The sequence below is a fragment of the Physeter macrocephalus genome, chromosome 6 (genome assembly GCF_002837175.3).
Source record: "Physeter macrocephalus isolate SW-GA chromosome 6, ASM283717v5, whole genome shotgun sequence".
In the NCBI taxonomy this organism is placed as follows: domain Eukaryota; kingdom Metazoa; phylum Chordata; class Mammalia; order Artiodactyla; family Physeteridae; genus Physeter; species Physeter macrocephalus.
The window spans coordinates 59,931,449-59,944,068 of record NC_041219.1 but is presented as its reverse complement, the minus strand read 5'-3'; the positions used below and the strand labels follow the sequence as shown (position 1 = coordinate 59,944,068).

Here is a 12,620-nt window from a genome sequence, read left to right as displayed (position 1 = left end):
GTCCACATGAGAAGCTGAGACAAATAACTCCTTTTGCAGTCAGGAGCAGATTAATGGAAGAACTTAAATTAGCTACCTTTTCACACCAGTGGGGAAAGATGTTTGAGTTTAAGGAATAGAATAGATACATCTTCATCCAGAAAGTAGAAGTTTATGAAGTTTAAGCCAAAGCATAACTTGGTAAAGAAGGAAGTGAGAAAGAAACTGAACTCAAAATGGCCAATAATAGAATAGGTTATTGCTCTGGTTTCTACAGTGTAGCAGATTTTGAAGGTGATAGCACTGGATTACCGTTAAAATGAAAAGGCTAGAAGTGCAGAGAATGAGCTTACATTTGGTATAGGATGTGAAGTGTGGGAATGACCTTGATAGCAAAGATACGAGGATAGCTCACATCGGGCCAACCAGCGTGGAAGGAGTTGTAGATCACTGTACATCCTTAAACAAGAAAACTGGGAAGGGATTTCATCCCTCAAATAAATTTACACACTGTATTAGTTGGGGTGATGCAGTTGCTGTGACAAGTAAACCTCAAAATATCAGTCATTTAACACAAAGTTTATTTCTCGCTCACGTAACATTTTAGCTCCAGTAATCCTGGTTAGTGGGTAGTTTTCCTCCAAATGCAACCCTGCTCCTTCTATTTTGTGAGTGGTTCGAATGTCATACTTCTAGCCAATGGAAAGAAAAGGAGAAGATGGCATATCCACATCTGCTTCTTAAAAGCCGTAACCTTGAATTATGATGTATGACATTCACATCCACTAATAATGCCCTGTTTGGATCTACAGTTTGGTCCTGATAAGCCTAATTTTTGCCTGGCTAGCAAACTTTCTACAGTAATTTCACTCTAGAAGGGAAGCATGAATTATTTAGTGGATAGAGGGCTGTTTCTGCCACATCCTGTGACTACAGCATTGGTATTGAGAAATTTGATACTTTAATCATCCTTCATATATTGGCCATTTGTCCTTATGGCCAAAAGTAGTGTCTCAGTAATTTAAAGTCTGCAAATCCCAACAATCTGCAAAATTCTTTTTGGTCGCAGTGTCTCACTGGATCAACCATTGATCTCTGTAACAGAAGAAAACAAATGGCGCACTCAAGGGGGTAACTGAGGGCATTTAACAAAGACGGTTTTATAAAGATTGGGGAAGGATTAAGGAAACCAGAAAGGGCTTGTGAAATATGCATTGGGGAACGATTATCACACCCAGGCCTGAAGGGTTAAGGGGAGGGTGATTATTGGAACTTTGTGACCTTTCTGAAAGGGCCATGGCCTAAGATACAGAACGTGAAGCCTTTGCCAAACCAGGGTGTGGTAGGCGACAGCCAGCAGCATAAACACCCGGACCGTTCTCCCCTTTCACCCCCCTGATCACTGCTAGTACCTCCTAATAGAGGAATTAACTGGAAGCCAGAGGCCAAGTTTGACCAGATATTGCTGTGCATTGGAGTTCTGCTTCTCAAGGCATAGGATGGGGCCAAGAGGATCTCAAGAGGCAAATGGAGACTATCCAGCAAATTCTCCAAATATGTCATATGATTTTTATGTGGCCTGAGATTCTGACAGGGGAAAATAATGTGACTTAACTCCCTACAGCCTTTACATTGAAATGATTTCTATCTTGAGGTGAAGAAGAGGAAGAAACAATAAACACAACAAATGTGCATTAAGAGCAATGTCAGGAAGGATGCAGGAATGGAAGTTCAGTGGTTGTCATTAATTTTCAGGGGCTCTCAAATTTTATCAGCACTAAATATCATGTTCAGAAAGATCTAGTTTTCCCCAATATAGTATGTTCTCTGATAAATTTCTTTGGGGGAAACATTGGGCTCTCCCAGCCAAAGATTAGTATGTTACTTGTATGACGTTTAATGTTTTTAATCATACTATCTTATTTATTGTTCATTATATTCCAAGCACTGTTTCAAAGGCCTTTTACATGAATTATTTTGATTCTCAAAATAGCTCTGTGACATAGTTACTATTATTAGTATGTTGTAACAAAATTGCAAATTGAGGCATGGAGAAGTCAAACTATTTTCCCAAGTTCACTTCCCTGTGCTACTAAGGTCTATGCTATTCTGATTTTATGTATAAGATGCTTTTGATATGAGTATCAGAAAAAAAGAATCTGTGTAGGTACAGTTTGATTGGTTTACATTTTTTAATTGCACTTTTGCCATCCACTACAATATTATTCTTTAAAATTCAGTCATGAATAGTGGTATAAAATGTATGCTTTTCCATTTGGGGGAGATAAAACACTAAATTTCAGATCTATGGCTGATTTTTGGACAGTTTTCTGAATTATTAGTTCCAATTTGGTTTCTCTAAATAAACAAGTAAAAACAGGAAAGTAATGGCATTATACCCCAAAAGCCAAGATCTCAACACATTTGAAGTGGAAGCAGAATCTATAGTATTTCTATTATTTTTCCTCAGTGCCCCCTCTTGCCGCCCCTCCCCTGCCAAATCTGCTTGTTTAGTGATAGTCTAAAACAAGATAGATTCGAGTGTCTTTGAGTGTCAGTGCACAAAGCTATAAAAGTTATACATATTCATCGAGTATTAATTATATGCTTGGTACTCTGCTCCATGCCTTACATAATTCTATTAAATAATCCTCACAATTACTTTATGAGTAAGGTAATAATATTAAACTCATTTCATAGATGAAGAAACCGAGTTTTAAAGAGACTAACCAATTTACCAAAAGCCAGATAGGGAGTAAGTTCCAAAGTAACATTTCTTGAAGTGTATTAAAGGATACTTGTATCAGAATCGTCAGGGTGCTTATTAAAAACATAGGACTCTGTCTCCTCAGCCTTCCCACTGAGTACCATAAGTATTTGTCTTTGAACATCTGCATGTTTAACAAGTACCTCAGTTGAGATGTTTGAGAATCATGTTCATAAATTTCATTGCCACGAATTTAAGGAGAAAGAGTACCTTCAGGGAAGCTGTGAAAAGAAATGAAATTTTTGCCTATTATCCTGTTAAAGGGTGCCTCTCCACATATCTATAAATACTGCATGAGTTACTCAGCAAAAGCCAAACATAGAGCTGTCAGGAAAAGAACTATATAAAGCATTTTTGCTTGCTGTTCAACTAGCCTGTGCAACTTGTTAAAAAGCATTTACTCATTTTCAAACCCCGTCAGTTTTCTTGCAAACTTTATTTTCCTTCTCTTGGACAGAGAATTACTGCTCTTGAGTCTGACCATAGGGGGACTTGGAATAGAAATTATATCTGTATAGTGTTTTACTGATTGCTGTGCTTTCTAATGAACTATCTCACACAAAGAGAAGCCAATATTTTTCTGTTTCCTGTGACCCAGGAGCTGTGCTTGCTGGCACAGAATAGAAAATAACAAAGTCATGGGGTTTGCTTTCATGGAGTTTCTGATATAATTAATACTTTGAAGTTTTATTTTAGGTTGTGGAACTGTGAGGTATATAAGGCAGGTGTTATCCTATTTTAAATATTAGGAAATGGAAGTTAAGAGGCAACATGATTGAGCCATGGTTGTACTTGAGAGATCATGCCATCTAAATTATTCTACTGACTCCAAGTTTAGTATACTTTCCACTACCTTATGCTGTCTTTCAAACTTAGATATTTTGCATAGTCTCAGACTTAGATATTTTGCACAGCTTAAGGCATTTAAGCGCTAACCTTTCTTGTTTCAATGTAAAATGTATACGTTTATGTCTGAAGATGCAGTGAATCATAGCATGCTGAGATAATTAGGAATGGAAGACAAGAAGAATGAAAATTAATGGAAGCAGAACCATTGGGAAACAAACAATCAGCTCATAGACTGGTTTCTGGATGTATAAAGAAGGCACTAAGTTATTCCTCAGTATAAAAGGTTATATAAAGAAGGAACTAAGTGGTGTTGGTAGGAAAGATAATGTAAAGATGACTCTAAGGGGAATAAAGGGAAGAAGAAGCAATTCTATGGCTAGTGATTCCCTCCTCCAGATCTCTTATTGTACCATCAAGCACTTGTCTGTGACATGCTGTGCATGTCTTTGCATTAAAGTAGTTGGTCCACCTTTGCCATGCCTGCCTTCCTTTCACACATTAAATAATGTTTGTTCTCACAGAAGGTAGGGTGAATTTTCCCATTATGAAAATAAGCACAATTCATATTTTCTGTTGCGGTTCCAGAAAGCTTGAACCTGTGAATGGAAAAGGTAGAATGAGTTCCTTTGAAAGCTAAATAAATAATCAACAATCAAACTCTGTGTATAGTATTTTGTTGCATAAAGTGGAGATAAGAAGTACAAGGCAAAAAACTAAAAAGCAACATTCAGATCATTGAGAAACTTCCAGTCTGCTTGGGAGTATAAAGTATGTACATTGGAATAGCTCAGTAGCAATTTAATATGGCATAAGATTAAGCAGAAGTGAACAGTAGGTGCAATAGGAGTCCAGAGGAAAAGATGGATGGGTATCTGAAATAATGAGAAAGCTTTACCTTTTCATCTTTTCATGGAAGATCATACTTTAGTTCTGCCTTGAAGGAAGGGTAGGATTTAGATAAACAGAGAGGAGCCCTGTAGGGCAAGTAGCTGCACAGGTTGGAAATGAGCTCAAGGAAAAATAAGTTGATTAAAAATTTTTGAAATGAGGATTTATGTTATAGGGCAGCTGGATACAACACTGTATTGTAATTGCTTGTTATATTTCCTGCTACAGTGCTATGACAAGAGGACAAAGAATGTATATTTATTCATTCATTTGTAAATATCTATGGGATATCTACTACCAGCCAAAGTTGTTTTATGTGCTGATGATAGAGTGGTAAACAAAGACAAGGTCCTTTCTACTGGGGAACTTACATTATAATGAGAGAAGGTTGGTAAGAAGTCAACAAATAAATAGAAAATTTCAAAGAGTGGTAAGAGTCATGATGAAACAGACAGTGTGATATGATAGACTCAGGTGCATACGGTGGAGGGAGGCTAGTTTAGTTTGGGTAATTAAAGCTGGTCTCATTGAGGAAGTGATGATTAAACAGACTTGAGTGACAAGGGGGAGTCCTTCATGGAGTTCTGGAGGCAGAGCTTTCTAGAAGGGAAGAGCAAGTGCAAAAAGCCCTAAGACCTCTAAACATGTTTGATTCATTGAAAGAACAGAGGGATCACCAGCCTGCCTGCACTGTTGTGAATGAGGCAACAAATGATAAGAATAAAACCCAGGTCTATGAAGAAGCTTGCTTGTACTCATAATATTCTTGGCTCCTACCCATAGTAAATGCTTAATAAATATCTGTTGAATAAATTAATTAAAACTTTAAGTAATGATCAGATTGTATAGGTTTTTGGTTATAAGTTTAAATTTTAACTGGAGAGACATTGCACAAGATTAACAAAAGGTGATTAGAGATTGGAAAACCGTATTAAGTAACCCAATGTACTTGGTCCCTTTGCCTGGATTGTCTGTAGAAGGCTACAGACAAATGGCACGAACTCAAAATGGGGCCGATTCTGGTCTGGTTCTTTCTAGCTGAGGTCTGGGGCTCCCTTTTGACATGAACATTAGAATCACCTCGTGACTGATAATGTGCCTGATTCTTGGATACCCCTAAGGTAAAAGACGAGGTAAAATGATACTGAAAAGTCAAGAGAAGCCTCAAAGTAATAACTTTTAACCCTAAAATAATGAGGATGATAATTTTGTTCTGAAAATATGTGAAGAGAATCAGATCAAGCTAACAAAACAAAACAAAACAAAACCACATACATAAAATGTTCCAATGGTGAAGTTAAGGGTAGAAATGAATGGGAAAAAAGTATCAGGAGTAGAGGTGGATTGCGACTTAGATAAAAAGCAGAGGAATGGGAGAGTAGGAAAGTAGAATCTTACTACAAGTGCTCTCTTGTTAGGATTATGGTGTAAATGACTCAGCCAATGCTTATGTAACACACAGTAAAACACAGAGCCACCTCCCAACTTTTAAGTAACCTGTACTCAAGAGGGTAGAAGACCTCAGGACTCAAAATTCCTAGTTGTGCCTTATATTCTGAGCATCCAATAACTTACAAATTTTTGGAGGGAACTGAGCCGTCTTCCCACATCCAGACGTCACTGGATTTCTGGCGGGACAATCCAACCCAACGAATTAATCCCGTCCTGCTACCGATGTATTGCTATTGCAAACACAAGTAAATATAATGGTCAGAGTGTTTCTACAGTTCTTGTAACGGCATAAAGGCAAAGCTTCATGATAAGATGCTGGACATAAAAAGTAGATTATACATCTCTATTAATACTAATTAATTATATTTGATATTTAGAATTGTACCAAGTTCACTTGTTTTTGCATAAAAATACTTGCAGGATACAGGGAAAACTGTAAGCAAGATAGATAATGTTCTAATATTCCTATGTGTTTGTCTTCCATCAATTGAAGGTTAGAATCCCGAATAAAGTATCAAATATGGCTCTTAAATGAAGTAAGTGGTAAACAACTAGAGAAGGAAAATGAAAAGAAATACATTGTTGATGAAACTTTATATTCCCTAGAATTAAGCTCTACTCGCTTTGGTTTCATTGCTTAGCTTGCCTACAAAATCTTGCATACAGGAATATTCATTTATTTTAGTTGACTGGGTAAAGAGAGTTATACATTGTCTTTCTCAAAGGGCTTTACAAATGACGTGCATCTACGCTTTTCTACTTTGAAATGATCACTATTTACTATACTATATACTAGACTTGTTTATTTTGTTCTTTGCCTATTGCTCCAACTGGAATAAAGTTCCATGAATTTAGGAATTTTTGTAGGTTTTATTAACGCATAGGTTCAGGGCCTAGAATAGTTCCAGCACATATTTGTTGAATTAATGGATGAATAAATCAGCCAGTCAATCGATCTATGCGTAACAGAATTAAAAAGAGGTCAAATGTTCACGTACTCGCTTACCTCCCAGAAAAAACAGGGGAGGACACATTCTTGGCAAATTAAAAAAATGACTTGAGCATCTTGGCAGACATGTGAGACACAAAATGGCATTCCATAAAAGATATTTTGTGAGAGTCACTTATTTCTTAAAGCTTGAGCTACCTGTCACCTTTCTGTTAATTTATGTTGTTGTTGTTTTTTTCTTTAAAGTACATCCATATTGTATACTTCACTATAGGACCTGACAGATACAGTCTACCTGAAATTTAACTATTTTTTATTTCTCAAAAATTACATTACTTCCTCTTTTAGTTGCTCATCTCCAACCTGATATCAGCCTAGAGTAATAAGGTTCAAGACTTGTTTAGTCTCTAATTAATCTCTTTGTAATAGAATTGAGATTTCAAAGCAGGTCCTCTCTTAGTTTACCTGATTTGAAAGAAGTTAATTTATCTGAATATCTTCGCTATGAGTCTGAGCCACAAAAAAAGTATATGGTACAGCAAGTTAAAATAACAGGACACCCAAAAGAGCATGAACATCGCTGGGCTGATCTCCTCATGTCTGGTCCACTACTGGTTACCTCAGCTCTCAGTAAGGTACAAGTCAATTTTGCTGATTACCTATAGCAGTTCTGTAGAAAACGGCTTGCCTGAATATTTGAATTCTATTGAATTTCTGTCTGCATAGAGCCCAAATCCTGATCTTCTATTCCAATTTATATTTGTATTTATTTTAATATGCAAAAATGTGAATAATTACTATATTAGTAATTGTAGGATGAGTACAATAAATCATTTCTGCCCTTTTAAAAATATATGTTTTGACAAACTGTTATTGGGTAGAAGGGAGACTCCAAGGCTAGGTTGCTGGCTTGCTCCCAGGATTTATGAAAAAGAAAAGCTACATTCAATAATATAGGGAGAGTGCAGTAGTGGATGTGAATGTACATTGCTTGAAAAGAGAGCTTTTGTTAGAAGCCGTCAAAAAGGGAAATATAGAAGAGGAGACATGTTTAATAAAAAATTTTCAACTGAAATCCTGTGTGTTGTGCAAATAAGATTGTGCCCCAAACTACGGCTGGGAGGGCCTATGAAAAGCTAGAGTTTGCCTCATGGTTCGTTCCAAGTGTCAACAATTTAGCAAAAACTGAGAAGGCATGTAATGTTGGGATAACACTGATATTTATATTTTACAATCATATTGAGTTTCTTTATACTTTCAGATCTTGTTTTGAATTAATAAACAGAGTTAAGGAAGCCAAGAAATTATCTTAACGCTTGTTGCAGAGATAAGACCAGAACTCAAAGTTTCATTAGTTCTATTTCAGCACTTTCTACTCTCAAATGTAATTTTTACTGAGCTTGATGAGGTTCTGAGATTAGCACAAACTGCAAGACATAAAAATGTAAAAAAAAAAAAAAAAAAGCAGCAGGAGTTTCATTTGAGATTTCTCTCCTTATGACTCCAAAATATTTGACATAGAAATATTCTTACCAGCACGTCCTCCCTGGTGATCTTCAGAAGAGTAGCGTTTACATCAGCACAATACTTCTTACTGTCTTTCCATGTCAAGTTGTGCCTGAAGAATCCATAGCAACTGTCTCCATAATATCTCCAGTGTATGTCACATGGGCTGCATTTATGGCCTTAAGGAGAATCCAAGCATAGGATCCCTTTCATTCTGAAAGGATGGCCTTACTTTTTCCTCATATTCAATGTTTCCTGAAGATCTCAAGATTCCTGACAGATAGCATCACAAAAATACTCCAGAGTTAGGGGAGATGAAGAGACTACCAAATCATACTTACTTTCCTGTTGTCCTGACTGCTGTATTAAATCTTGGCAGAACTTCCTCGCTAATTGTTTCAGAGTTCCTGAGAGATGTTCATTCTCAGCTTGTAGGTAGTTTTGCTGCGTGACAGCTGGATGTAAAAATTAGATAATAATTTGGAATTAGGATAATAAGGAGTGATGCAAAAAAAAAAAGTCCTCTCAATGAACTTTATGTTCAGTAGAGTTATCAATCTATGAAGTGTTTACTAGATACATTATGAGTAAAAGAGTGCTGAAAAGGGATCAGGGTAAAAGGGTTGTAAAGAAAACATTAAGTGCCAGGCAGAATGACAACTGAGAGTTCTCCAAAAGAATAGGTGAACTATTTGAAGGAGATGACCACAAGTTAGAACATGCCATAATCAAATCGCATGCCCAAAGCGGTTGTTTTGACCTTTCCTTGAACACACATTTCTAAGCACATTTCACAGAGGTGAATGACCTCTGCTATTATGTTTTCTGTGTAATGCCAGAATAGCCATTCACTTAAAAAATACATATTGAGGACTTCCCTGGCTGTCCACTGGTTAAGACTCCGCGCTTCCACTGCAGGGGGCACGGGTTCGATCCCTGGTCGGGGAACTAAGATCCTACGTGCCCTGTGGCGCGGCAAAAAACAACAACAACAAAAAGTATTGATTTCTTGTGCTCGAAGTACTGTGATATTCAGGTAAATCGAAGTAGTGAATGCAAAGTTCTAAAATATCTTATGAAAAAATAAACAAATATGTGAACAAGCAACAATTATACAGATGATAATGTGACATTGGAGGGCTTTTAGATGTATAGGAAGAAAAAATATTTTTCAATTAGGCGGGATATGAATTGTCTCAGTGGAAGTAAATACGTTCATCTTAAAAAATGGGAAGGAGGACATTTTAGGAAGAGGGGACAGAATCAGCAAAATCTCAGGCAGGGGGACATAGGATTTATTTGTGAAACAGAAAACTCCACGTTGGCTGGATCTTAAGATGCACAGAATAGGAAGGAAAAAAAGAAAGTTTCAAAAGATAGTGTGGATCTATATACCGAGGAGGATCTTAAAGACCAGCTTAAAATTCTGAAACAATAATTTTTAATTAATTTAAAAAACCTAAAAGGTAATTTTAATCGAAAGGTAAAGTTCAGAGTTCTCCTTTATTGAGAATATCCTGGCAGCTAGGTATAGGATAATTGCAGTAGCGACAAACAGATAGTGACAATTAAGCTTCGTGGCATACACCGGGACACTTACGTATTGCCTTCCTCAGGTCAAGTCATTGGCAATAAGTCAATACTTACACATAATCCCCAGAGCCACCAGCCCAACAGCTATCCCCATGCACAAGATCAGCAGAATCAAAGCCATCACGCGCCACAAAGAGGAGGAAGCAGGGTCACCTGTGGGCATACAATAAAGATGTTAGGGGGAAGGCAGTAAGGCATAGTTTGGCGGGACAGCTTCACCCCCATCCCCTGCCCTCTCAGGATTGTCCAAGTGATATAAACAGCTTCTCTGGCCCATCTTGCCTTTGCTCCCTTGGTAATCACCAGCAGTAAACACAACCCACTCCATCCCCACTCCCACTGGACTTCTCTCTGAGTCAAAATGTAACTAGCAGCTAAGGTCTTGTGTGTTTGTGTTTGTCTTTGTTTTATTTTGTGCTCACTCCTCTAAATAATGGTGTTTATAAGCCACAACTGTGGAATCACACCCACTTGCTGACGTCTTAGAAAGTGGAGTTTTCAAACATTTTCTCCCCTTATCCCTTAGATTTCTATTCCCTCCAGCATTTAAATCTATAAGCCTTAATGTAACGTGCCCTGCTTGTATCATTTGTTGTTTATATTCTAAATAACATTATGTAGCCCATGTACATACCACTCAAATGATGTAGGGAAAGAAGGTCATTCAGGAACATAAAACAAAACTATGTATGCTATCACTAGCAGAAAAAAGGAAACTAGGGTGGATCCATTTCAACAGTTAATTTCCAAATTGCTGCCTCTGGGCATTCTTACCTGAAGTGAGAGCTGGTTTTTGAGTTTTAATGTTTAAGGTGACGTATCCATCTTCATCCTGCATGGCTTCCCTTGGAATGAAAGTGAACTCAGCATTCACTGACTTTGCAGAATGTAGTGTCCACCCTTATGATTTCAATGTCTACCCGCCTGTGATCCTCCTCTCTCTGGTAAGGTGGAGACGTATGAGTTGGGGCACATGATTTTTTGTTTTTTCTTTCTTTCCAGGAAGCCCTTTAATAGCCGCTCAGATATACATGGACCTTGAACACCAAAACACAAAAATAATAACTTGTGGTAAACGAGTAGATATGGCATTTGTTTCCTGTTTCCTTAACTTCCATTCTGACTATTCCATCGTGTATATCCTTTCAAAGAACAGAAGTTCATGCTTCATCGTAACCTTGGCAGAGTCTAAATCATGTTGTTTAAGTGAACTTATTTCTGATGAAAACTCATGGATAAAACATCAACAGATATAGAGTCTATCTCATTGTGGTGTAAGAGTCTAATATAATTTGATCTAAGATGAGCTATATTAGATGTTTCATGGTCTTGTGTTAGAAGGTCTAATTATGACCTAGAATTCGTCCAAATTCTTGCATGTTTTGCAAGTCAAAGTTTTGTTTTTAGAGTAATTCATCCATCCATTTATTTGATTGCATTAAAATGAAAAACTGAACAAGCTGACATTTTAAGTAATGAGTCAAAGATATTCAAATTATATTATACTCTTTAGCCCCTGCAAATCAAAGTTTTAAAAAATTTGAGAACTCCACATGAGGCAGGATTTATATAGCTTAGGTTTGGGCATCAGAGGAAAACAATCTAATAAAGAGAAATAATACAAAGTTAATGTCTTGATATATTGCCTTTCAGTAATGTTTTCACTTTAAAGTAAATTTCCAGGAATGGCTTTTGGATCCTTGATAACTTTAACCATAAGCTGAGTGTCTTATGGCTGGATCTATGCTTCATAAAAATATATTTGCCTTTATTTGTATCCATCAAGCGTGACTTTGTGGTGTTAGAAATATGCTGGGTAAGTACAGAGACTGTCAGGGTAAAGGAGGCCCTGATAACATTAGTCTTAATTCTGCTTCCTCTCTTCACCTACCCCATAAATACAAGCTGAGTTACTCAGCAAAAATCAAGCGGAGAACTGCAGGAAAAAACGATAGATACAACAAAATTTTCTTTTCTCTTTTCCGAAATCCAGAGGCTTTTCCAGCTATCTCTCAATCACCCTATAAGGCCTATCACTGACATTTTATTTCTACTTGCATATTTTATCAATCCCTCTTTTCTTGGCTTAGGAAAGTATAGCTGAAGAAGTCTTTATTCCAAATATCCTGATGAGTTTGAATTTGGAATAAAAACCTTTGTTTAATATTGTAGAGGTTGAGTGTTACATAAGTTATCTCTTTTATTTTAAAGCAAATATCTCATTATTTTAATTATGTGTCAGACACTGAAATTAATAGCAAGTATTCATGGAGAAAGTCACGGCACTAGTCCTTATGGAGCATGGAGTCTTAGACTTTAGGTACTTAAACTTTGCCTCTTAGTATTTAGAACAACTTTCCACTCCACCCCACCCCAGGCCACATTTTTGTCCCTCTTTCTTGTTTCACTCTTTTCCATTGCATATATGTGTGTGTGTGTGTGTGTGTGTGTGTGTGTGTGTGTGTGTGTGTGTACATATATATATATATATATATATATATAACATTTTTGTCATGTATACTGACAGGAATGTATTTCATGGCTCTAAAACAGTGACTGACATAGTTACCACCCAGTAGAAATTTGGTGAATGAATGAATGAATGAGTATATGTAAAATGGGCATTTATTGGAATAT

At 36.9% G+C, this 12,620-nt stretch overlaps 1 protein-coding gene across 1 annotated transcript; it reads right to left on the bottom strand.

Moving 5' to 3' along the window:
• Positions 1-3,287: 3,287 nt before the first annotated feature.
• On the bottom strand, positions 3,288-10,821 carry LOC102975859 (C-type lectin domain family 1 member B). Its single transcript, XM_007114044.4, has 6 exons — positions 10,758-10,821; positions 10,038-10,136; positions 8,732-8,845; positions 8,418-8,569; positions 6,059-6,165; positions 3,288-4,191 (listed from the first exon to the last, which is right to left on the bottom strand). Exons 1-6 carry the CDS (start codon positions 10,819-10,821, stop codon positions 4,047-4,049), a joined length of 681 nt encoding a protein of 226 aa, XP_007114106.1. The 3' UTR covers positions 3,288-4,046.
• Positions 10,822-12,620: the final 1,799 nt, after the last annotated feature.